This window comes from Notechis scutatus, chromosome 1 (genome assembly GCF_049901735.1).
Source record: "Notechis scutatus isolate UNSWTSFEM ecotype Mainland chromosome 1, rNotScu1.2, whole genome shotgun sequence".
Classification (NCBI taxonomy): Eukaryota; Metazoa; Chordata; class Lepidosauria; order Squamata; family Elapidae; genus Notechis; species Notechis scutatus.
Genome location: NC_142009.1, coordinates 53,584,340 through 53,610,421, shown reverse-complemented (window position 1 = coordinate 53,610,421; position 26,082 = coordinate 53,584,340). Strand labels below are relative to the sequence as shown.

General features: G+C 41.5%; 1 protein-coding gene across 2 annotated transcripts; it reads right to left on the bottom strand.

Annotated features, from left to right (window-relative positions):
- Positions 1-1,882: 1,882 nt before the first annotated feature.
- Positions 1,883-10,933, bottom strand: HLX (H2.0 like homeobox). 2 transcript variants are annotated; one of them, XM_026682443.2, is made up of 4 exons: positions 9,966-10,933; positions 7,772-7,951; positions 6,701-6,885; positions 1,883-2,784 (listed from the first exon to the last, which is right to left on the bottom strand). In XM_026682443.2, exons 1-4 carry the CDS (start codon positions 10,513-10,515, stop codon positions 2,371-2,373), a joined length of 1,329 nt encoding a protein of 442 aa, XP_026538228.2. In that variant the 5' UTR covers positions 10,516-10,933; the 3' UTR covers positions 1,883-2,370. The 2 variants fall into 2 exon arrangements, with proteins under 2 accessions (XP_026538228.2, XP_026538237.2); XM_026682452.2 differs by lacking the exon at positions 7,772-7,951 and having other exon boundaries at positions 9,966-10,919.
- Positions 10,934-26,082: the final 15,149 nt, after the last annotated feature.

The following is a 26,082-nucleotide window of genomic DNA, read 5'->3' as shown; positions in this document are numbered from 1 at the left end:
TATAATTCTTACAAGAATGTCAGGAAAAGGGTTTTGGTTTAAAAGAAAAATCAAAGGTTCAAATTCCAGATTAAGTCCCACAAGATTTAACTGTTGCTAGTTTATAGATCCCAGGATTCCTGGGATCCCTGATTTCAACTTTTACTCTAAAGCATGGATGCAAAACCTCTGGATCAGGAATTGCTTGCATCCTGCCAACACCTTTAGTGGCTCCTGCATACTTCCCAAAGGCTACAATTTGTGTATATGGGTATGCATGTATGTTTTGGGAGTGGGGGGGGGCGGTGGCGATCCTGTGGAAAAATTTCCAATGGAGAGATCATCTTATTTCCAGTGACTTGAAAAAGTCATTCATAAATTTTCTTTCATAATATTCAGTCTGGTTTCTACATCTGCTAGAACTATTCGCAAAAGTGGAAATAAAATCAACATAGCAGATTATATACAGATTGTAAATATATCATAGGTAGCAATATTAGTGTGTACCTTCCCTTCTCTTATTGTAAAAATATCCTTTATTGTACATATATCTATCCCTTCATTTTATTCCCCCATTTCAACATGAAAGGCTGAGCTGTATTCCATCAAAGATTAACTTTGTTTCCTGAGGCTTGAACACAGCTAAATATTATCTTCATTAATGCAAAAAAAAAAAAAAAAAAAGTCTGTACAACCATCTAGCAACTACTACTGCCAGTGAAAGAAAACCATATTTACTTTCTGGCACTTTTTACTTCTCTTTACCCTGATGTTTACTATTATTGTTGTTCTACATTAGTTTTTTTAAAATCTTAGATGAGAGTTCAATCTGTAATGAATCTATTCATTTTTAAAATGTAGCAAAACTCTTAATATTATTCTCAAATTCAGCTGCCTCATTAAATTGGATGCTGTTAGTGAAATAGTGGAGGATGAATTAAAAAGAGTCAGTTTTGTCCTATCTCTTATTCCCCAGACCCAATTTATTCCTAAATACACTGTTTGCAATGATGTTTCTTTCCTTTTCAGATGAATGTGCAGAAGGAGCAAAATGCTTGGAGAGGAAGGAACTTTATGCTTTGTTGCTTTATTACCAACTAAGTTTCAAATAATTGGGATTGGAATTGCATTTGTATCTTAATTTCCAGTTTCAGACTGACTTTTCTGAAGAACCCAACAATGGAGAGCATAAATTACTTGTGGAGGGGAACTGCCTTTTTCTTTTCTTTTGGCTATGACTATTTTGAAATTAACTTTTCCCCTATTCAAAGCAAATTTAAGTAAGAAACATGAGCATGCCTGAATCTTTAACCAAATGATATAATTATGCAGATGCTCTTTCCAAAGTATACCAAAGTAGGTGGAACCCAACCCTATGCATTTAGAAATAAATTTCATGGAGATACAGACTGTTAAAATGAATATACAAGGGACGCAGCTATTAAGTTGCTTGGAAACCATATCCGTGTGTTCACCTCCATTAAATTAATCTGCATTTTCCTCTATGTGTTGGCATTCTACCTTTAGCTCCAAATTTTATTTAGTGGATTTTTAAGTGCCATTTGCTTCTCACCAAGCCATTCACTGTAACTACAGAAATTAAATGCAGAGCCTGATATGAAATCCTTGCTTTTCAATATATAAATAGGGAAATTTAAAATCCCTGAAAGGGTTGCTTTCCTATACTACAACTTTGGTTTTCATTCAGGAAAAATTTGGAACAAACTTTGCCTACCCTTCTTCAAAGTATTTATTACACACCATCCTATGGGGGACACAGAACTTGGAGATTTGGGGAGAAGGTGAATCCATGCTCAGGTGAGGCAGGTAAGTTAGAATCAGCAACTCAGCTGTCAGACCATTAAGGCAACTAGCCTACTTTTGCCGTGAACAAAAATACCCGTTAAAATGTTAAGAAACTCTTTATTTACAATCCACTTTTCTCCAACTTCCTCCAAGTCATTTGGCAAAAGCAACCATTTGCCAGGGGCGAGGGAGCCCGAGGAGAATAGAAGGCTGCAAAAGCCAACCTCCCCCCCCCCCCCCTTGGCCTTTGCTAAGCTCCTCCAACCAGAAGCCTTCGTGGCCGGGGGACTTTTTGCTGGGAAGGCGCCCAACTTCCCTACCTGAGTGGACCCGTTCAGGGCGCGCCATCTGGAGGCCTGCAGGATCACCTCTGGGCCGCCCCGTGTCTTTTGGGGAGCCTCCCCCCCCGCACACTCCATATAGGGACAGGGCCCCGATTCCGAAGGTAGCCCAGCTCCACCCGCTGTTCAAAGTCAATTCCCCCGGAACCCATTCAGGAGCGCTCCGCCCACACTAGGAGTTAGTATCCCGCATCCAAGAGGGTTGTCAGGCTGGGCCCTCGGAGCTGGAGCCGAAAGGAGGCCATCACGGAGAGTCCCGCAGGCAAAACGAAGGCTCGGGGCACCGCAGAGGCTCTCGGCCTTGCTCCAGGCCTGGGAGAGCAGGTGGCGCCTCGGGGTGAGCTGCGGTCTCTGAACCGGCGGGTGGGTGCACCTCCGACATGTGCCGCTGCATGGCCTGATCGGGGGTAGCTCCGGCCTCAGTCCGTTCCGCGTCGCTACCGAGCTCCAGATCCAGGGATTCTGCCTCGCTGCTGTCGCTCTCGCCTTCCGAGTGGCTCGGGCTGCGCTCGAGCTCACCTTCGCCCGCTGGCCCAGGCCCGAGAGCCGCTCCGGCTGCAGCCACCTTTTCGGCCGGCTCTTTTTCTTTGTCTTTCTGCGCCTGCGCCTCTTTGGAATGTCGCCACTTCATGCGCCGGTTCTGGAACCAGACTTTCACCTGTGGGCACATTTATTTATGTATTGATTAATTAATCTCGCCCTGAGGCCACTCTAGGCGGCATACAATAATGAAAAGGAAGAAAAATGAAAGGGCGTGTAAACGGAACACAAGTAAACTATGACAAAGGAACACAGCGAGAATAAATACACCAATATGATAACAAAAAGATTGATTGACAAAGCAAAGGGTTGGGGAGAGGAGAGACAAATAAAGAATAGAGGAAAGGCTCAAAATTAACTCGGGCTAGACAGGCATTTGCTCCATTTTGTAATAGTTCCCCTCCCTGGTCTGGGATAACTTTTTTTCTAAGAGTGAAATATTCTAGTTCTTCCTGGATATAGAAATAAGTGCACAATACAGTAATTCGGGAAGGATTGTGTTTTCAAATGAAAATTTAGGGCCGTTTTCCAACCATTGTTGGGCTTTATATCACCTCAGGGATGGAAGGTGCTGCCTAGGGTGGAGGTGCTTTTGGTAGGGAGAGAAGCAGTTCACAATTGCTGGGCATTTGGGGAGTCTCACCCTAGGGTTCAGTAAATTTGATTAGTGGTTAAGGCACCAGGCTAGAACAAGGAGAGTTGGGTGATCTTGAGCTCTCTCTGTGTCTAGGAAAGAGACAGTGGCAAAGCACTTCCCACAATCTTGCCCCAAAAAACCCTGCAGGGATGTGCTCGGGTAGCTGTCAGAAGTCAAGACTAGCTGAAAGCACCACAACAACTACTTCAAGTGTTCATGCTACCTGAGCAGAATGTCATCCATTCCTCTCTGCCTCTTTTCTTCCTGATAAAATCTGGAGGTTGGGCTCACTTTCCTGGGTCCTCTTAAAACATTAGCAACATAATTGTTCAGACCTCACAAAGGAGATGGGTTCCAAAGTTTAATTCAGGATTTAAAGTTGGGCACATGCCCCCTCTCCCAGTCCCTTTTCATGCAAGCTAATAAAGGGAATTGGGTAAAGCTGAATCTGGAGTGCTAATTCATTGTTTTGCCTTTCCTTGTACTGGCATTATCAAGGTCGGTGACATTAGTGGACAAAAAAGGCATGAGAGGAAAAGGAAAATGCCTTGGATTTTCAAAAATAATAATAATGTATCAATGGGGGAATGAAATTGCTGAACTCCCTAGTTTTTCCTTCCCATCTAAGTACTTCACAAATTCTTAATCCTGCTGTTTCTAAGAGTGAGCCCAGCCTTTTTCTGCAGAAATATTTGCAGGCAAAGTCACTAGTTTAGATTTTCTTAATAAAACTGAGTTGCTATAGGCTTAGAGAGATATGCAGAGACAGAAGAACTGGGTCTTTCTCTGCTCTCCAGCTACAACAAAATTACATACATTCTTTAATTTGTACAATGCATTTTAGATATTAAAATTACAAAGTCTCCTTTCGTTTCTTAGTTCTCCATTCCATTTTTCTTGTTAAAATCTGGGTGGTCTACAGGTGATTGAGGCTGGAATGTTAACCAAATAGCCCTGGCTTTTTAAATTCTGGAAACTAGCAAGGAATGTGCCTCAGCCTGATTTTACTTCAGCGACTGGAGTTCCTTTCCACTTCCAACAGGAGGATCAAGTATATGTAATCTGACAATTTATCACATTTATACCTACATTTTAAAAAAAACATTTAAACATTTTAAAACAAAATAACATTGATATTGGATCTGCTTTTATAATTTTCCTGGCACTTCCATCACTACATTTTTATTTTATTTTGTTAATATAAAAAAGGTATCATTCCTAATGATTCCAAGAGGGGCCATCTTGATAGCATATGTAGCTTGGTAACTAATCTTAACACTGATTCTAAAACAAATGGAGGGATCTGGTTAAAGTTGTCAACTTGGTTTTCAAAGAAAGAGGTTAAGGCAGAATCTATTTACCATGGAGAAAATCCAGTTAACTCAGTGGAAATTACTTCTCAGAAGCCATTTGTAGCATTGCACAATTAAATAATTCAAGTGAGTTCAGGAAAATTAAGAATATGTCTGCTTTCCCAGAGATATTTTTTTACAAATAAGGTACAATATGTTTGTGTGTCTGTCCAAAGAAAAGATACTAAAATAAGTAAAAACATAGAATATTTTCTATGATTAAATATTATTCTACTGTCTACCCCATCCCACCTTTTCTTTATAGGAACCTCCAATATCCACCACCATTGACTAGCCTGGCTGGAATTGCTGGGAAATGTAGTTCAGCCAGCCATTATTATACATCCACAGATTTCTCGTGTCTGTGATATGATTGAATCTGGATGATAAATCAAGGTTTATATGTGGTAATAAGAATCACATTTTTGCTGAACAAGGAATGTCTTTTGAATCCACAGGGCTGCTAGGAGAATAGTATTGGCATTTTCCTACAGTTTACACTTTAGTTACAGAAAGTGCCCGGAAATTTTCCTTCCTTAAAAAAAAAGACTTCTCGGCTTATAAAGTTCAACCCACACTCAGCCAGAATGAGCATTTGTGAATGAACGGGAAGAAAACAGAGATCCCTTCTCACCCAGTATGATGGAAAACTCCGGTGGGGGGGGGGGGGACTTACATTTGTCCAATTTCTCCTATTATATCAATAGAAGAAAAAAATATGAAGCTCAGGACTAAACTGCGGACTAAGTTCCATAGGATTAGGCCGGAGTCAATGGCAGTTGTCCCTATTTTTGGTTTCTTCTCAGCCAGTTGTCCCTTCTTTCTTGCTGGCACTTCCTAGCAGCCAAAATAAACACTTCGGCTGTAATGACAGATCAATCTCGGACCTAATTTATGGTCCTGCTAGACGTGTTATTTACTGCCTTGTCTTACTCAGGACGAAGACATGTAGAAACAAATTGCTTATGTTGCACCCAGAGGTTGGTGGGGGAAGGGTGGTTAAGTTGTTCTTTTCTGCCCTGCAGGCGCCTCTCCCACACATAAAACACTGTCCACTTAAACCACCTTCTGCAAACAAGATCTACCGAGTTTAACAGCTTATTTAATTGATCTTTATTTTTGTTCCCCAATACATTGAACCATAAAATAGTTAGGTTATGCAACATTCCATCATGTACACACTTCCAGACCCACAAAATCTAAGCAAGGTTAAAATTAGGCTTAACATGTTGGCTAATAGTTGCTTGATTTGTAACTGGTGTGGTTGTTGCACAAACATACACTCTGTTCAGTAAGGGCGTGCAGATGTTACATGACAAATTTGGGAGGCAGTGTTTCATCTTCTCTGAAGATGGATAAATATGAAGGAGGTTGTTAACAGGTATGTAAGAAGTCCATTTCACATCCAATTTCCTGAATTCAAGGACTGGTGACTGAATTCAGCCATGAATCTTAACCAAATCAGGCAAAATCTTAAGGGCTGCAGTTGCACAACACCATTAACCCGCTACACTGAATTAAATTTATTATTTTTGTTTATGACTTGCTGTGCTGTGCAAATGTGTCCTGATGATTTAGCTGCCCAGCTCCATGTATTCTGCCAACCCAACTGAAATAATGCTATGGTAGTGAGGCTGTTGAAATGTTGAAACCAGCAGAAATTATTTTGGTATAAGCGAGGAATAAAAACACTTTCAGTAATATGTTACTGTAGAACCACTGTATAGGATTCAGTGTTCCTCCTCTGGAAACGTTTGTCCAGTGAGTAAGAAATCGGGATACCACACAGCACTTATGGGTGTTTTGCATGAAAGGTGACGTGTTAAATATAGGAGCATGTGGGTTTTATTTCTTTGCTAAGGTGACAGATTTCCTTTGCTTTAAATAATTAGCATTTAAACTTTAACAAATAATAGCCTGTGGAAGGATGAGATTTATAATAGACGTCCAAGCAGAATCACAGCTAAATTGCTCAATCGGGTTTGTGGCTACAGATAAATTAGTCAAAAGGGGGTTTTTTTTTAGTAGGAAAAAAAAATCCTTACTTGAGCATCTGTGAGCCCTAACATGGCGGCCAATTGTTTTCTGTCCGGTTTGGTGACATATTTCTGGATTTCAAAGCGTTTCTCCAACCCTTTTCTTTGGAGATTAGAAAAAACTGCCCGGGACCACGAGCGTTTCCGTTTGTAGGTCTGAGGCAGCGTGTCTTTCGTAAGCACCGCATACGGACCTGGAAGGTTGAACAAAAAAAGAGGAAGAGACAGGCATTTAAGGAGCTGATCATGAGTGGATAAAAGTCGAATCCCCGCCGCCCCACTTGCAGGGAAAGCACGTCCAAGGGGGCTAACTTTCCAAGAAACTCTCCAGTAGAAGCCGGCTGCTAAGAATAGCTCCGTTCCTGTAGTCAAGGATCACTAATCTTGTCTTTCAGTGGTTGCAAAAGAACCCTGTGCTGCTGCCGCTGCTGCGCCTGAAATAACGCGGCCCGCCCCAACAATTCCTTCTTTCTTTGGACTGTCTTATGCTGCTGGATCGCTAGTCTATTTAACGCCTCTCTAAGGATTCCTTGGCTCTGATTCTCCTTGAAAGTCAGCGCCTTTACCCTCGATCTTCCAGATGTTGCTAAATTTCTTGGCCACGTTAACAATCCCAGCCTTCCAAAATTATAGCCCTGAGAAGATGTCAGTTAAGTCAAGAGCAAAGAAACAATCTTTAATTAGCTGCTTTTTCACACCTAAGATTAAGGTTGGGAGTCTTTTTGCTTGTCAAAGGGGCCATCCATAACCAGGATCCATTTGCATGGAAGTAAGCTCTGCTGAAACAAATAACTAGCTTAGGATCCGGTGCTGAGGAATCCTAATTGCAAGCGCTGAGCCTTCCATAGGTTTATTTCAATGATCCTTATTTCAAGAGTAAAAGTGAGCAAGAAAGCAACCCTTGAAAAAAAAATCAATCTACTTTCCTCAGTTGGGTGCTTTCCAAAGGGACTAAATTTTAACCAGCAAAAATTGCCATATTGTCTAGGGATGATGGGAAAATTGGAAGGTAACCAGGTTCACTCTCACTTTGAGAGTGGCAGAGAGGGATTGATCCATGTTCAGAATGAGTTTTTATACCTGGAAAAGTGTCTTGAAACTGGTGCTGAACGGAATTCCTTGGGGTTGTGTTTAAGGGTCCCAGGACCCCAGAAGTCTCGTTAATGGGTTCTAGAGACGTGAAGAACTGGCCGGACGGAGGCTGTAATGTGGGGACATGAACCCCGCTTGGGCGGCTGGCGGTTAATAAAGAGGTCAGATCTGTGGGCACAGGAACAAGGAGAGCTCTGTTACAAGACGAGCAGAATGGTGCAGGTCCCAACCCTCTCTACATACCTCGGCCACAGCCCATTGGTGGCAAGCCCTGGTGGCCTGTAGGGAAGTGGGGGGACTCCAAGGCCACCTTTGAAGGTTTGGAGACCCCCAACAGACCTGAAACTGACAAACTCCTCTGTGCACAAATGCCACTCTGAGGCTCACATCATGTGCTCCTCATCCAAGGCCAAAACTGAACTCTAAAATCAAGTCCAGTTCCATTCAAGACAAGCTGAAATCACCCCTCTGGTGACAGGTTAGGCCCAAACCAAGGAAGAACTTCTCCAGAAACCTCTTGGGTGCCTCTTTCAGCCTTAGATGCCACATGTCAGGCAGATGAGGGTGGCCATAAGAGCATTTTCTCCCTAGTTACATTTCCCATTTAATATAGCCATTTGTACTGCAGTACTGTTGAGTTGATCTGATTGGGGTAATCCTTCCCACTCCAAGGATAGGTGGAGGGAAATGGAAAAACAAAGGAAGACTGAAGGGCTCAAATCCTGCATTATTTCAGGCAGGGCAGCCAAAGTAAGATATTTCTACAAAAAACCCTAACTGCTTTTCTTAGGGTTTTTTTTTTGTTTTTTTTACAAATGTGAAGTAGCCACACTTAAAGTAAAAGGGCAATTCACATTTGTGACAGACCTTTATAGTCCATTCTCCCTTGCTTGATTCAGCACATTCTTTCATTGAACCTCTCTAAATTTGGTTGCAAAGGGACCAACAGATTGATTTACCTGACAGGTTAAAAAGCCCGTGGATGTTTAACTACGGATTGGGCCAGTGGGCTTCAATCCAAAGAAACCAGTTTTCACCATGTGGGAGCTTAGGCCACCAACTCAAAAATTCAAGCTCGGGTTTTTTTTCCGATTGGGTTGGGTTGTTTTTTTGGCTTTTTTGCAGATTTGATGTGATCTTACAATTAAATCGCAGCTCTCCTGTCTGCCTCCTTATCTCCTGGGACATAAAGCTTTCTTGGGCAGTTTGCATTTCTCATAATCCACAAGGATATTTAACATTAAGTGCAATCAGAGATCATTTTCCTTTGGGTCATAAATATGCTCATCATAAGCAATAATGGTGACTTTGCTCATGAAGACAGATTGGTTCTCCTGTCTCCAACACCCAAATTAATCCATTCACAGATGGGCAGTGGAAAGCTACAAATGCTTACTCAGAAAGAAACCCCATTTACCTCAAGGGGGACTTATTCCCAATTTTGGGAGTCAAAAAACAGGTCTACATGTACCGACAATTCAGATACTATGTGACCCTAGAGAAAAGCCACTCAATTAGTTTAGAACTGCAACCTCCAGTCCAAATCAATGAGACTTACTTCCAAGTAAATACATTCTGGAAGGAAACTCTAGCCTGAATTTCTTCCAAAGATTTCTGAATTTTTAAGCAATCCAATTGCTCAACTGTTTGTTCCATTGAGCAACAACAGAAATATCCCAGCCGCAGCAGAGCTGTGTTGGGTTCCTTCCCCCAATTCTGGAAAGGGCTGATTTTGAAGTTACACTTGATTATAGTCAGATTTCCCACCCACTCCCAATCTTTTTGAGCTAATCTAAAAGTGTGGGCATTAATAACTGAAGATGAGCAAAACGGGTCCTTCTGTAAACTCTTTTCCCCACTTCAAACCCACCCTTCCTGCAGATTGTAAGCAAGGGTCCGCAACCTCACAGCAGGACCACATGGGGTTGACCTTCCAGTTGAACTGGGAAGGTTACATAGATAGCCCCTTTCAAATAAAGAGACAGTACGGACCATCTATTCTAAAGGACTTGTGAAAAGACCCTGCAAGAACCGGAGACTATTATGCTCAAATTCTAAGAGGCGCTGCTTCTCTGTCCATAACACACACACACACACACGTCCTGTTGCACATACAGTTTAAGAAAACAATTTCAGTTCTCCAGAAGGGAGGAGAAAGCAAAAAAAAAAAAAAAAAGCTAACCTCTCAGAGTGTTGCTCTCCTTCAGTTTCGGGTCGAACTCGGCAGACAAAATGCGATCAATCCCAAATTTCAAGTCTTTGCTAGAGGGAGCGGCTGCAGAGCCAGGGTGGGTCTGGCGGCTTTGCCCTCCGCCCGGGGTTCGTGCAGCCCCGCCGGAGCCCCCTGTGGGAGAGCGTTGGTGCTGAGGATGAGAGTTGTGGTAGGTAGCCGAGAGAGGTGACAGCCTAGTGGCGAAGGCGACTGAAGTGTCCGGAGCCACCAAGGGGGTTGGTCTGAGCGGGGAAGCGGCGCCGCGGTACTGGGCATGGGCATGGATTCCACCTAAATGGGAGGCCAGATTAGCCGCGGTTCCTCCGGACAGGCCGTCCACAGAGGCTTCTCCTCCTGCGGCAGCGTGTAAGATGTCCGCGATGCAGAAAGACGGTTTCTTGAGCCCCGAGGGATCCAAGGAGAAACAGCCGCCAGCGCCGGGGCCGGCCGGGGCACAATATGCCGCCGACCACAGACTGAAGTTGGAAGCATAAAACGGGGCGAGTCCGGCAGTGTACATCCTGCCGATCCGGCGGCCACCCGCTCTTGTCTCAGCTCCTTTTAACCGGCCAGATGGACCCACAGACTGTGTGCTCCCACCGACCTGCCGCCAGTCAGCAAACCAGTAAGAAGTAAACTGCCCCCTTTTCTCTGGTCAGCCTGGAGAGCTCAACGCCGAAATGTCTCTTGGCCTGCTGGCCGCATCGTTGGAGGCGAAACGAGGCCACGCAGAGCTCAAGCCACGCGCTGCGAAAGCCAGGCGCGACAAACAAAATAACAACCCCCCCCCCCCCAAAAAAAAACAACCTCGCGCGCGCACCCACATCCAAACACAAACACACACACACACACAAACCCCAGAAAAAGGAAAAGGGGGGAAAATGAAAAGTATCCACCCGCCCGCGACCCTTCAGCAAAATCAGCTTCCCAGACTCTCTTTTTTCCCCCCTCTACCTCGGAGAGAAAAAAAAAAAAAGAAAGTTTCTTCTGAGATTTGATTGGACAGGGAGCGGCCAATCAGAGCAGCAGAGGGATGGCCAAGAAAGGAAAGAAGGAAGGGGAGCAGCAAGCCACGCCTCCGCCATGCCCTCCAGTGTGTGACGGTTCTCGACCCTGCGAAAATCCGCGTTTCGGGGCTCTCCGTTCCCTGAACTGGGTCTCCCTCGAAACTGCGGGATTCTTACTAATTGATCTCGCCGGTCCTCTTTGCCCAAGGAAGTGGTGTAACTATGCCCGATTCGGAGCATGTAGCCCTCTTTATTCTTCACGATCCGTCCCATTTGAGCTTCAGAACCAGAGCGAGGCAGCGCCAAAGGCAGCTTGAGGCTTCTCTTCGGAGCCTTCTCGGGAAGGAGAGCAGGAGCCCTCGCGGCCGATGCAAAGAGTGGGCATCGCCTTTCCAAATGAATTACCAAGTCCTTTCTAACGGAGTAGGAGTGTTTAAAAAAATGAGGCGGTGTCATTCCCCTCCATTCCTGAATATGGAGGATCTGGGGTGTGGGGAGGATGGATCTTTCGTACGCAGCTCCTTTCGTTCTTTGGGTATAGGCTGGGACTGACTAGTGCCCGAAACTTCCGTGGGTTGCTGAAGGATCGAATTGCTGTTTCAATGGATAAAGCACCGCAGCGAGCTCCTTGGATCTGTGGCTAGGCTGTTTCGAAAGGCAATTCCCGTAGGCCGGTGCAAACAACACAATCCGATTGTTTTATTTCGAAATGTGTGAGGCAACAAGGCCTGAACCTACAAAGATAGCACAAATAAATCCCCTGGATCTGGACTTCTGGAAGTGAAAGGAGATTTTGGGAATCCGATCCAGTCACAGAAACAAATACTAGGGAATTGTGATAAAAATCAGGAAGAAAAACTAGAAATAAATCCCATGTGGTCCAGAAGAGTTTGATATCTTATAATGAAGCTCAGAGCAATCACATTTATAGGTTAGATGGTTATCCACTCTTAATTTGAACCCTTGGAACAGAAAAGTAATCAGTGCTGATCTTCAAAAGAAACATGCCTTTCTTAATGCCAATTCAATCTCCAGCAATATAAGACTGGTCCCCTCCTCCCATTAATATTTTCTACAAAACAAATATTGCACAATTTTGTACAGTTAGTCTAAATTATTGCCTTTGAGTTTTAGATCTTTTTTTCTCCCTACAAAACCTATTATTTCTTCTTTAAAAGATTTTGAGTTCTGATTACCATCAAATAGGAATATTGCCTCATACAGAGACAGGATTGGCTACAGAGATAGAAATATTATGAAAACAGCACTTCTCTAAACTGGAGTCAGTGCCGAATATATGTTAATCATAAAATCATTTTTGTTATACGTTTATTTTAAAAATCAGGTTGAAATCTTACAGTCCAGAACTGAATGTTTGGACATTGGAGACAGAAATGTTTGCAACTTTTGCCTTTTCCCACATTTATCTTTTGTAAATATTATTTATTTGGCATATGATGAGAACATGACAGAAGAGAAGTAAACATATACAGTCGATGTAATTATACATAAAACGTGTACATGAGTATGGCAGTGGCCTCATCACCAGATATCCAATTCATATTTCTGAATATGAACATGCTACTTCTGCTTGTTAATTTCAAATAAATGATGTTTACTCAAATAAAATATTTTATATTCAGCATATAGAATAAAAAGCATAAAGCAAACCCTGCCTGGTCATTAGGCATTTTTTAAAAGTCCAAACATTCTGTGTTCCTAATATCGAACTATTCCTATCTCCAAGGCTTTTTTTTTAAAGAACAGCAAAGATATTTAAATACCTTCCCACAATTAGCCAAATGCCTGTGCTTTGTTTTGCAATCTTTATCAGCCCCTCCAATCCTAATGGATTTTACATAAAGAGAATTTGATCGTTGGTTAGTAGAGTGGGCTTCTCCAGGGGATTCCCAAGTCAGAATGAAACCAACCCTTTCAAAAAATCTACAACGAATGTTCAGACCTGAAAAAAATATCCTACTCTTAAAATTATTGTCAATTTGATAGTGGTGAGATTGCTATAAAATCCCTAAACTTACAAATCACTTAAGGCTAGCAACTGCAGGGACACAAATCTTCACTGGGAACATCCCATTGAATTCATTCAGTAAATAACATTTCAGAGGAAAGATATGTAGATCAGTCTTCCATGCAATTAAACTCTTTTCAGTAGTATGCCTAATGTTCTGTCCAGAATTATGGGCAGGAAGCCATCAATCTTATTTCATTTTCCACTTTGCAGCAATTACTAGAGGAAAAAACCCTGCCTCAGCCATCCTTGCAACAACATAAAAATCAACTTGTTATTTTCATATTGGCACATGTTATAAACTGGATAAATCTCTGAATGCGGTCATACAAATATTGGGTGAAACTTCAGATTCCAGAATAATTATTGTATAATATACATTCACTTTTTCTGGAAAGATGGCAGGGATTTATCTCCACCACTGACTAATCAAAAATCTCTTTCCAGCCCACTTTAGCTCAACTTCTCGGGACTTTGGACATCTTTGTTCAATAAATTTGATGGCAGAGGGAAAGGATTGCTGTTGTGACTTCTGCCTTTTTTCCAAAGAGCTAACTGACACTAGCAGAGGGAACATGCTAAAAAGAAAACTTGTTCCAGGAGAAAGAAAAAGCAAAAATCCATCTTCCCAAGTTTGGACATAAACATAATAAAGAAAATGATTTATCAACATCCATTATGATGTTTTTCTCGGTCTCTGAAAGACATCCCTTGCTGAATTAACCAGCCTCACTTTCAAAAAGGCATAGGAAGAGTTTGAGCAAAGTTATTAAGGGCCAGCTTTATTTATTGGGAAAGTAAATGGCCATGAAGCCAGGGATATTTCCTTCTGGTCCAGGTGGACAGAAAAATGTCTAGCTGAAGCTTTCATTTTAAGGGCAAATCAACAAATTCGGTTTTTTCTGCAATGATTTCAAAACAATGTTTTCAAAGCAGACTATGACCCTATAAGCAACAGATGGATTTTATTTATAATTACATCCACAGAAGTATAACAGTTACCTTTTTTTAAAAAAAACAGCTTTTTGAGGTTCCTGGGTGACAGGAGCTACCCACCAATTTTCTGAACAGGCCAGTACTATATGTCCAACTGTGCACTGCCAGGCTTGCCCTACCTTCTCCTTCACAGCTCTTTTCCCAAATGGGCGGCATCATTCTCAGAGAAGCAAAGCTAGCAGGAGCATCTGTCTAAGCAAAGAGTGACTTTTGAGATGTCAAGTTCCAAATGGCAAGGGAAATGACATAGAAAGTCAAGTGGGTACCTGCTTAATTACTTAAAGCAGTAATTAATCTCCTTGGTGTGGACTGATACTATTGTTTTGTCTGGAAGGAGTCCGCCACCCAAACAGGCGAAATTAAATGCCCTCTGAAAAAGTAGGATTGCTTCTCCTTTTTTCAAAACAGATTCCACATTTTAGTTTGCCAGACAAAACTACTCCCTTGTCTCCTCTCCACTAGCCAGAACAGATCCTTCACTCCTCGGCCACTGTTTTTCCCTTTGAATGGTTTTTAAGACCATTTTCTTGTCAGGGAAAGTGATTTGCAACTGCCCAGCTTGCACTATGAGGGGTGGGAAGGGAAGCTGGAGCATTTCTGGATAAGGGGCCATCAGAAAGAAAAGTGGGTGGGGGAGAGAGACTCTGGATCAGCTCAGCATTTACAAGTTTAAGGATATCCAAAAATAACCCATAGGAAGTCCTCTCCCAAATAAGTTACAATAAAGAGTTAGACCTAAGGATGGGCCTCATGCCTTAAGGGACAGCAAGGGATTGTTACCCAGGCAATTTTTTGTGAGGTGAAACAATCAGTAGATACATGGTTTTTAAAAAAATACATATCTAGGTGGATTCTTACAGCTCACAATTATTGCATTACTGAAATCCACCTCTCTTCTCCAGACTAGAGGAAGAAAGCAACATTTGCCCAATTGAAAGGTTTTTCTTCAACATTATATGATAGGAGACATTTCCTCTTTCTCATGTGGTGCATAATTAAACTTGGGGAATTTGCTACCACAAGCTTTAGAAGCATACATATCTCAATTTTCATTAATTTCAGTTAAATAAAACTTTCATGTGCATCAAGAATGTTTCTCTAGTCCTCAGATGAAGATAAACAACAGCGATCAAGTTGGGATCATTTCAAAAAATCTCAACTGCCCACTGATAAAAGTAAAAACTTGTTTAGTTGGACCTCACAGACAATCTAAGGCAACTTATATTCTGTAAGTATATTGCCACTGAATTCAGTTGTGCTTGTTCCTAGGTATCCAATAGCTTTGTTTGTCCCACTGAACTTTCTTTTTAATATCTAAAATTGTTCAGCCTCTGCATCTGACTGAGAGGTCTTATCATTTTTCTTAGAAGTACCACATACGCACATATGAAGGACATGGAGATTTCCTTTCCCCCGTTGGAAAGTTTTCTGGTCTTCAAATTTCATTCACTATCCAAGTAAATAGTATAGTATGCATCACCTTGAAATTAAATCGCTCTAAATCTCCAGATGAGAAGTAGCCACACTAAAACTGGGGATCTTGTATGATAGCTCTCCCCCCAAAAATCTCTTTTAAGTGCACTAACAGATGCCAGATGCAAAAATTCTAGCTAAGGCAGAATATATTCTAACCATTAAGTAATAGTGTGCCGCTGAGCATATGTTGAATACAGAAATGTATTGTTGGTGTGAACATAAAAACTTTCTCCTGCTTTTCTCCTGAGAATTCTCTTTCAGCAATCTGAATTGTTCAAAAGCCATTTAGTTGTCCTATGGAAGCCAAAATTCCTGCCAAGCATCCAGCTTTTAAATAGATCCCAATCACTTTTCTGCTATTTCTGCTTCAGACACACTTAAAACCCATTCCTAGGCGTGGTACTCAGCACTTAAAAAAGAGGAGAAACTGCCGTTTTGCTTGAGTAAATTGAAGGAAAGGGCGGAGTAGAAATGTAATAAATAAATGCAATTGGTGGTTTTGTGGTTGTGAATCAAGACTGTAATTGTTATGACATGAATGACTGTAGTGGAGAAGCAAATTGCCTGATCAGATTTTGGCATTTAGCAGAGAAGAAACAATTTGCTTTTGATGTTGACTTGTTTGCTTTTTTGGCACGAGAGTTACATTTCCCTTCAGCAAAACCATGAGGCATCACTACTGCATTTAATATCTTCCTTGCAGTTTGCTCCCCTTCAGTCACATCACTGCAGTAGACCGGCCTAGTGGGTGGTGACTGTAAGACAGTCCAGAAAATTTCACCTCTCAGTTCTCATTCATATATATTGATTACCCTTTTGGATAAGCACGAAGGCCCATCTCCTTTGGGAGGTTTTGTTTCTTATAACAGTCCAGAACATTAATGTCTAGGAAGTTCACAAGCAGGCCACAAAGTCTTCCAGCATCTGGTGCTCAGATCTCAGAGATTCCTCTACATTCTCCTAGCTCCTAGAGCACACTGGGGAAACATCTATTTTCGTTGCGTGTACATGCACGTGTGTTTACTTAATCAAATCTTAGAGACATTCATACAGCTCTTATCAAGTTAGGAGGTCTAAAAATGTTAGGATATGATAATCTGAAAGGCCCTCAAAATCTGGTTATCAGGACTGGGGCTCCCAGGGAACCCCAAGACTTATCTAGGAGGCTCCATTGCTGAAGAGGAGGATTTTTATCCTTTCTTCATCAATGATATATATTTTTGTTTTATGATATTTATTACTGTGTTTTTTAATATTTTTATCTCTTGTTTTTATATTGGCTGTTTTATCTATTTTTATGTATCAGAGTAGTCTTTGGTGAGATGGTTGGCCATATAAATTTGATAAATAAAAGTTGATGGACGATATTTCCACTATCCCCAGCCAACAGGAGATAAGAATTGTCTGAGAGCAGGGAAAGGTTGAGGAAGAGATCATGGCTGGTAGGTGAAGTCCAGATAACATCTTCCCTAGATTAAATCAGGGTTAGACAGACATCCATCAAGGCTGAAACAGCACCAAATGTTCTACTGTAATACCATCTCAGCCAATCTGACAGGTGTGAAAGTGGACTAGATTCCAACAAGTTAGGTCATCTAATGAATGTGAAGCAATTAGGCCAAGGAGTTATGCAGCATAAATGTTCAAGAATAGCAATAGCACTTAGACTTATATACTGCTTCACAGTACTTTACAGCCCTCTCTAAGCGGTTTACAGAGTCAGCATATTGCCCACAACAATCTGAGTCCTCATTTTACCAACCTCGGAAAGATGGAAGGCTGAGTCAACCTTGAGCCCTGAGACTGGAACTGCTGGCAGCTGGCATAGCCTGGAATTTAAAACATAGCCTAACCATAGGGTTCCAATTTTCCTTCCCTATCCTTCTCAATATTTATAGCCTGCTCTATTCCTAATAACCTCCTGAGTAGGGTAAAATCCAAAAACGCATTGACAACTTCCATAAATAATAGAAATACTTCAACCAGACTAAATGAAAGGCCCCATTTATACGCAGACGGGGGGACAGGCGGAATTCCGATCAAAACTTCGTGGCCACCATCTTGACCTTTTTGACTACCCCAACTGGTTAGTGAACAAGCGGGAAAGCCCAGTCACGCCAATAGCTTCTTCCGGGGGCTTTAGTTATATTCTGACGTTCTTTGTCAGAAGCGGCTGGGGTTTTGGGGAGCCAGTATGTTTCCAAAAAGCGGTCCCTGTTCTCCAGCGGCTTCCAAGAACAAGGTGTTTATGCATTTGCTAGCTTTAAAGAACGAAAGGCCACGGCTGGAAGAGATGCCATTCAAAATACGATCCAATTTATTAAATAGTCTATTGGATCAAGATTTTCCGTTCTAATAATAAAAGTGACTAAAGCCGACTTCGCCCCGGGCCCTCCGGTATTTCAGGATGTAGGATTCCCCGCGCGCCGGATTCCTGCGCGGCAGAGACTGCAAAGAGAGAGAGAGAGAATTGCAACGGCGAGTGCACACAACCCTCCCGCCCCCCCGCCCAAAGTGGGAGAAAAAAACGATGCCTCCTTCCAGGCCCCCGAAGCCCCCGCCAGCTACGAGCCTAGGAAACTGCGTTGCGCTCCGAAGTAGGAGCGCCTCGGCCCCGCCTGACGCGAAGAAGCCGGTCAGGGCAGGAAGGGCCCGGCTTTGCTCGGGCCTCGGGTCATCTCCTGTTTTCAATCGGCTCCGAGGCGGCTTAAATGAGCGGATGCGCCTGCCACATTGGCGCCCAAAATAGAAGCGCTTGAAGAATTTAGAACCAGCAGAAATCCTTCTTTCTTCCGGAGAGACTGAGAGCGAGAGAAAAAGTGGGGGAGAGGACTTTTCTTGCGAGTCCTTACATTTCCCTTTCCCAATATTTGTGCAACTTTTATCTCGCAAGGCAAATCGCGAGGTTGACGCAAATCCGTCCCAGCGTCTTAGAGCTGCGAAAATAAAGGCGTGGGGGAGCTCATTCACTGCCGCCACGGCGAACCGAATCTCCGGGTCCGATTGCCCTTTGTAATCTGACTGTCCCGAAGCTTCGCAGAAAGGCGCGGAGGAGCCGTGATTTTCTGCAGGGAGCCGCTAAGGCGGGAAACGGAGAAGAAGGTGCAAGAAGGAGAGGAAGGCAGTTGTAAGCCATGGCCAACACCCGATTCCTTTTCTACAAGGAAAAGAGGCTGAGGATGATGGAAGCGGTAGTTTAAGTCTACCTGCAGAGTGGCAGCTGGGAAAAAGGATCGCAGGGTGATTATTAGTCTCTTTCGGGGTAGATCATGGCGGGGAAAGAGACAGAAAGAAAGCCCGAATGTCTCCAAACAGCTTTTGGATCAAAAATGGTTGCTTCTCAAACGCAGCTGGCTTCCTCAGACAAAATTCCCGCTAATGTAGCCATCAGAGGCTCTATTTGGCGCTGTAGTTTATACGTCTGTCTTTAATACCGTTTTATCCGTTTTGTTTTCTTTCTTACTGTGTCCTTCTGTGGGTTCAGAGGATTGGTTTAAAGGATGATATCTTTAGATAATAGGTAATAGGTAGTTTAATTTTCTTTCATGCTTAGATTTTACTGCCAGTTGCCTTGCATGTCTGACCAGTAAAGTGAAGCTTAAGGTAATATAATAGCATATAATAGGGTTAGAAATAAATACTTCTGTGCATAATTACAGTATATGTGAATCTTTCTACTGTTTTCAGGGGAAGTTCATTCTTCAGTACTAATAATACCAAAAGTCTACAGTCCCCCCAGCCTTCATGTGCTGCACTGATCTTTTCATTTGAGAATAAATACTATTTTCTCCCATCTGGTGGTCATCTGGATTTTGACAGCTCAAATATGGCAGCACCAGTAATTGTTCAAAAGGCATGTGTGCAGCAAACAGTAAAAGATGTGCACATGCTGTTGTCATCATGCAAATTCTGCCTGACATTTGCAAACTTGCATATGAGACAAGTCTGAAATCATGAAACATTATTATTATCACACACATTTTGTTATTCCCTACCTATACCTCTGCTTGCTTCACCTGTGGACACCTAGGCATCTGCAGGAGGATTGAGGGAAGCAAGTGAAAACACATATATTATCACATTATCACACAAATTCAACAATTTGAATGTTTGTTACAGAATTGGGTGATTTTGATGATGGCTTTGCATATGCCATTTTGGAATCATTTGCTATGGATACTATTGCTTTCGATTGAGTTGGTAAGTGAGAAGTGTAATAGGTTTTACACACTTTGCAAGTGATGTTAGATGGTATTATCTTAAAAACCTTTTCTCCCTCCAAAAGAGATGCTGTTCAGCCATTGCAGAATCAACACAAAACTATCCCAGCATGAAAATTGCTTTCTCAATTGCTGACCTCTTTATTATCACTTTCCCCAGTCCAAACCAGTTGGAACTTCCCTTTGAGGACATATATACACTGTCCAAGGACAACTCAAGGGGAAAACCATGGCTTTACTACAGTTACCTTTAAGAGCGATTTAAGTCTGTCATTACTCATAGACTGAGAATAAGAATGTCTGAACAGGCTTATCTGGGTCATAAATAGGTGCAAATAAGGAAACCACTTAATCGATTGATCAATTGATTGTGCCTTGGAGTCAGTTTTTGTCTCCTGATGACTGCTTGGATTAATTCCTGCAGTTTTCTTGGCAAAGTTTTTCAGAAGTGGTTTATCATTGCCTCCTTCCTAGAGTTGAAAAAGAATAACTGGACCAAGGTTACATAGGTGACTTTGTGCCTAAACAGGATAAGAACACCCAGTCTCCTGATTTGTAGCCTGGTGGCATCGACTTAACCACCCAAAGGTGGTTAATAGAATAGAACAGGGGCGTTAAACTCGTACTGGCGGTGTCACATGACGTATCAGGACTTTTTCCCCCTTCGCTAACCAGGTGGGGGCAGGGCCAGTACGTGAGGCATCCGGCCCAAGGAGTTTGACACCCCTGCAATAGAAGGATATAAAACTGCTCTCTGTACCTGAAGATTAGTACTAAATAATATTATGTACTGTAGCTGTTTGCTACCATATAATGGTCATTTGGATTATTGCAGTCCAGACATTGTACTTTTAGTATTGTCTTGAAGTCAAGTTATTAGCAGCAGGCATGGAGGTAGGATAAGTATTGACAATTGGGAATCTCATGATGTGATTGCTCTCTGCAGACTTAAAAATAAGTGGAGAGCATTCAGTATAGATGGGAAAAGTCTTGAGTGTAACTGGGTTTCTCTCGGTCAAGGGAGTATTAGCAAAAGGTGGGGAAGCTGTGAAAATGGCCAGAACTCAAATCCTTACTCCCTATTTGCCAAACTATTACCGTAGGAACAGCTGCACTGTAGTTAAGGAAGACATATAGAGCTTCATCTTCCTGCTTTTTAGTGTTCAGTCATTATAAGCAAGATAGAAGCTGAATCTCATATGTTTTAAAGAAATGGGTCATATAATTTATGTTATACAATTAAGTTACCAGTCTAAACTGTAAGGTCCTCCTTTCAATTGGAGACTTAACACAATCCAAATCATTTTCGGGAACATAGGAAATTCAGCCCCATATTTCAGATTCTCCATCTAACATTTTGGATATCTCAGGATGAAACCTAGTAAGGCTTCCACTATTCTGATGAGACAGAGCAATGGGAGCATCAAACTTCCTGCTAACTCAAGATAGCAGGTAGCCTTTTAATTCAGTGGTGGAAAATAGCATGGATGGTAAGGTGATGTCCTAAATCACTCACAAGGAAATGGCTTTAGAAGCCCACTTCCTTTAGACCATTTCCACATGGCTGCCTTAAAATATCACCCAGATGTTGGTGTGGTGATATGAAAGCTGTCTTTCTTAACTGTTTTATCAGCACAGACATGGTTAGATGACAATATAAAATGCTATAAATCACTCATGAGGAAATGGCTTTTGCCTTGCAGAGGAAGATGGTACAAATCAGAGAGAAAAAGAGAACTCCAAGGGATAGTTTTATATAGTATGGTAGACTACATTGTCTATTATTTTCAGTTCACACAGACTGCTAATGGGCATAATGGGAGATTTAGTCTTCCTGTTGAAAAGCAACAGATTGGGGATGTTTGTATGAATTATTTGCCCAATCTTTTCTCATGCTGAATAACAAGCCTGGTAGGGAGTCACAGTACGAAGGCCATTCAATCCACTGCATTTTGGGGTCTGAATTTTCTTGAAGAAGGAAACAATTAACATTCATAAACATTGATTCTCATGGGGAAGGGACAGTTTATCTGGCAGCAAGGGTAGTTTGAGCAAGAACTCAGGGCCAAGTTGCTAATTTTTATTTGTAGGAAGATTCATTAAGGGGCAACAGAGAAAGCAACTTTTGAGCTCTTATTCATCAGGCACAAATCCTGAGAACAGGATTAGCAACCTCTAGCACGGCTCCAGAAGCCAATTGTGCCAAAAATCAGCAGAAGGCTTTTTGAAAGCGGTAGGCCCAGAAGTACAGCTCCATGTACTGGGAATGGGTCCATCTAGCTCAATCCCACTAATCTCTGGAGGACGTTAAATACTTTTGTTCTGATAATACCAGGGCCATTTCCTGTTTCCAGTGTTATTAAGCTGAATTCTTGCATCAAGGACCATGCTGTTCCTCTTTTTTTTGGTCTGATTATTGTTTAGTTTGACTGCTGTTTTAAAACACTTCTTTGAAGTGGATGGATGCAGCCCATGCTATACCATGTGGATAGAATAAACTTGGTTGCGATCATCCTTGTTCACTTTCATCTTCATTGCACAAGCCTCAGTGAAACATCAAGAAAGCTACCCAGTCGGTCTTTGGTTAAGTTCTTGTGGTTAACTTGGCCTTGCCATCTTTCCTCACACTACAGGAGAAAAGCCAGAGTGTAGCCTGATACTTAGCATGGGCTTATAATGGGTTGAAAGGAAACTGAATGTCCAAGACATTGTCCCATAGTATTTTATTTTATTTTCTACTCTGCTTGCCTTCTAAATGTATCAAGGCAAAATACATCATATGTTCTCTGGCTAAAATCTCCCATGGGGAAGGTTAGACTGAGCAAAGATCTGGAGTCCCATAGTCTGTATTCACACATGGCACTAACTCAAACTAGGAACACAATGAAAAGTTGAACCAGATCCCAGTCAGCCTTATTAAGGTATAGTACATCATAAAAAAAAGGCAGTCCAAGTTTATAATTTGCACGAATCCAAAAAGTTTAGTTATTTGAGTAAGACATTAGTGTGTTGGCTTAGTGTGTTGTTGAGTACACATGGTCGGTTTTTACCTTCTATGCTTTGTCAATCTCAGTCTATGGCTTAGTATGTTGCGTTGACCTAAGGAAACTATTTAACAAGCCAAGCTTAAGCAAAGTATGTTTTAATGCATTGTGAGGTAGGCCTTATATGCCTGTTGGCCAGGGCTGCAGGATCTGAGTGGTGCAAGCAACATAACCACTAGACACAGCACAGAGGGTTTTCTCTATCTTTTGATTGGCTTCTAATGGTTGACTGAATTTCTTACAATAATTCTGTCTATTGTCCATTTTCTTCCTTGTTTACTACCGGAGCTTCAAGATTTTAACTTTTGTACATATTCATAAGAATCAATGAGTTCTGAGAAAACATGCATAGAATGAAATCATGAAAGTTGGAGAAATTAACACTAAATAACTAAACACACATACCCTTGGTTTCAAGCAGGCTTAATATGAGATCAATCACCAAATTTAAATATAGTTTGAACAAGTAACAAGTTTAGGATGATGGCTTTTGAATTATTGCTCTTTGCTGCTGATTAAAATTAGATTTTTCTTTGCCCTGTCATATGGTTTAGGGAGGAAAAACATAGTGGGAATGTACACAGTCACATTGTTAATCCACACTATATTTTATTCAAGCTTTCAGACACACCCTATTTGACATGGCCTTAACTTGACATGGCTGCCATCTTTGTCTTTTACCTAAACTCTAACCAACAACAGGCTTAAGGTACTGGCTGAATCTGAGCTGAAGAAATGGCATCTTTTCAATTATGTTAGCAAGTGTGGAATAGTGTTTGTGGGATAAAGCAGTGGGGTCTTTTGGAGCAGATAAATCAGATAACTACCACGCCTGGCAGTTAAAGGAATTTTCCATTAGGACAACAAGGAAGTTTATAAGAAGATTCAACGAAATTTTTATCAGGGTGTTAGTTGACGAGAATAATTTAACTTTTTGCTCTTTGCTTCCATTTATGAATTATGGTAACTGCTTACTGAGCTACTTCAGTCCTTTAGGAAATCTAAGAATAAAATCAGAGAAATTACAGTATACAGTGCAGTTTCTGGTGTGGGGGAGGGTGCTATGTAATTATTTCCCACTGTTCAAAAACTTTAAGGCCTCTATGGGGGGAGAGAAAATAATTTGGTGCTGTGCCTGCTCCATTACTCAACATTCTTTCAAATAATACCCTGTGAACACAGCCATCGCTGAGATTTCTGGTGACAACGTGGCTAAAAAGAATATCTGTATGATGTGTTTTCCCTGGAAGGCTCAATCCTGATTTATTTTATCACAGCTGAATTCAAGGAAAACCCTACTGGAGCAGGATGATTTAAAGGCACATCCCTTGCTGCCTCTTGGTGTATAAATAGAAGCTTAGCCGAAGTATTTGTAAGTTCAGGATATTTTCACCACTGAAAAATATCTGCTTCTGGTTTTCCACTCTATGAGTGTCTTTCTGTGCATTGCAAACCCATCTGAATTCTTAGACAATAGAACAGCAGAAACCTTGCTGATTTACTACCCAGAAATAATCTACTTGTAGATCTTGATTGATTGATTTTTCCATCCCCAATCTCATCCCTATATAAAACTGTCATCTTATTTGGGGCCATTCATTTAATAAAGGCATTCAATAAATGGAATTAATTCAACACACTGTATTCCTCATTTCTCCTGCAATTACTGTCCATGTGTTCTATCAGATATGCCAAAAGTCAAGTATGGAATAAGAATAAGAAAATTCTGCCTGCCTGGTACAAATCTATCTTATTTCTCCTTTTCAGATTTCCTAAACTAAAAAGATCATAGTGCTTGAGCATTCACATATTCACAACTAGTCCTTAAAGAAAAGTCCTATGCTGGAAGAAGTATATTCTGGTGTCATCTGCTGGCCCAGTGGATACATTGCAGCATGCCATTCTAAACAGAAGCCATAGTTGGAAAGAAGGGCAGAGAATAGATATATCCCTCATCTCCCTCAGTTAAAGATCTTCTGAGATCTTTGATTAGAAGACAGATATTAGAAGACAGAAGAGGAACTACAGAGGGTGTTTCCATCATGTCTGGAAATAAGATTAGCACAGAAACCCAAATAGGCACCTACATGAATAAAAAAAATAGATTAGGATCTTTTTATAGACATCAGAAGACTTTGAGATATTGTCAGGTTGCTGGTAAGGGATGGCATACATCCAGGGGGAAAAGTAACTGTAGTCTTTCAGTCTGAAATCTCCCTAACCCATTTCCATGTGGCGCAGAGTGATGCTTTTGTATGTTACATTACCTATTTTGCACCTCTTGCTTTCCATCTGTCCACAAGGCTTAATTTCTAGTGTCCTTCCTTGAAACTGTTGTAATTTGTCTGAATCCTTCTTATGGTTAATGTCCATACTGGACACAGTGCTTAAGGTGGGTGGACCCAGCTAATACAGACTGGAATTGAATTATTGCTTCCAGTATTTTAAAAATTATGCATCTGTTGATGAACCAAAAAATGCACTTGCCTTCCCTGCAGTCAACAAAGGGCTAATGTTCAGTTCCAAGATCTATTCCAAGATCATTTTCACAGGTGTTCCTCATCCTATACCTATGTAATCGATCTTTGTTTCTTAAGGGAAATAACACACTTGATGTGTTTCTATTGAATTTATTCGGTTATTTCCAGGCCATTTTTCCAACTAGCCAACTAGGGGTTCTAGGCTATTAGCTATCTCACCCCAAATTGTACTATGTGCAAGTATGATAAATATTCCCCCCATTTTTTTTTCATTCATATTACTTATGAAAATATTGAAGTATAGAGAACTCAGGAGAGACCCTTGATACACTTGTCCTCCAGTCATTTGGCACATCATCAGTTTTTCAGAATTTCTCAAAGGGGCTATAAGGGCTAATTCCTAAGGTGCCCTGAGATGCATTTCATGTGGTCCTGAAAAGTTCCAGTTCTTAAACAAAATTCCTGGGATAAAATTATTTCTTTCAGAAAAAAATCTTCTTAAATATTCCCAAAATTACTTATTGCACATAGAGAGGGAAGTTGTAACAAACAACCACAAAATGAATATACCCCATGACCTCCCTTACCATGGCAGCTATTTTGAGAGTAGGCAAGTCTCGCATAGTTAGGACGACCAGAATTGGATTCAGTTTCTCTAGCTCTTTGTTGCCTTCTAGCGGTCAATGGAGTTTTACAGCAATAGTAGCCATTTTGCCAAAGCACCCGCAACACTTTCTTAAGATTTTATATGTATTTGCTGGTCAACTTAATAAATAAGTACATGTAGGGGATTGCTGTTGTAACCACCACATTCTGTAGTTTTCACAGCTGTACT

Coding starts and splice junctions, on each gene's coding strand:
- HLX (XM_026682443.2), bottom strand. CDS start 10,515: ATGTACACTGCCGGACTCGCCCCGTTTTATGCTTCCAACTTCAGTCTG. Junction 7,952..9,965: donor GGAGAGCAACACTCTGAGAG/GTTAGCTTTTTT, acceptor CTGTGCCCACAG/ATCTGACCTCTTTATTAACC. Junction 6,886..7,771: donor GTTTCAAGACACTTTTCCAG/GTATAAAAACTC, acceptor TCAACCTTCCAG/GTCCGTATGCGGTGCTTACG.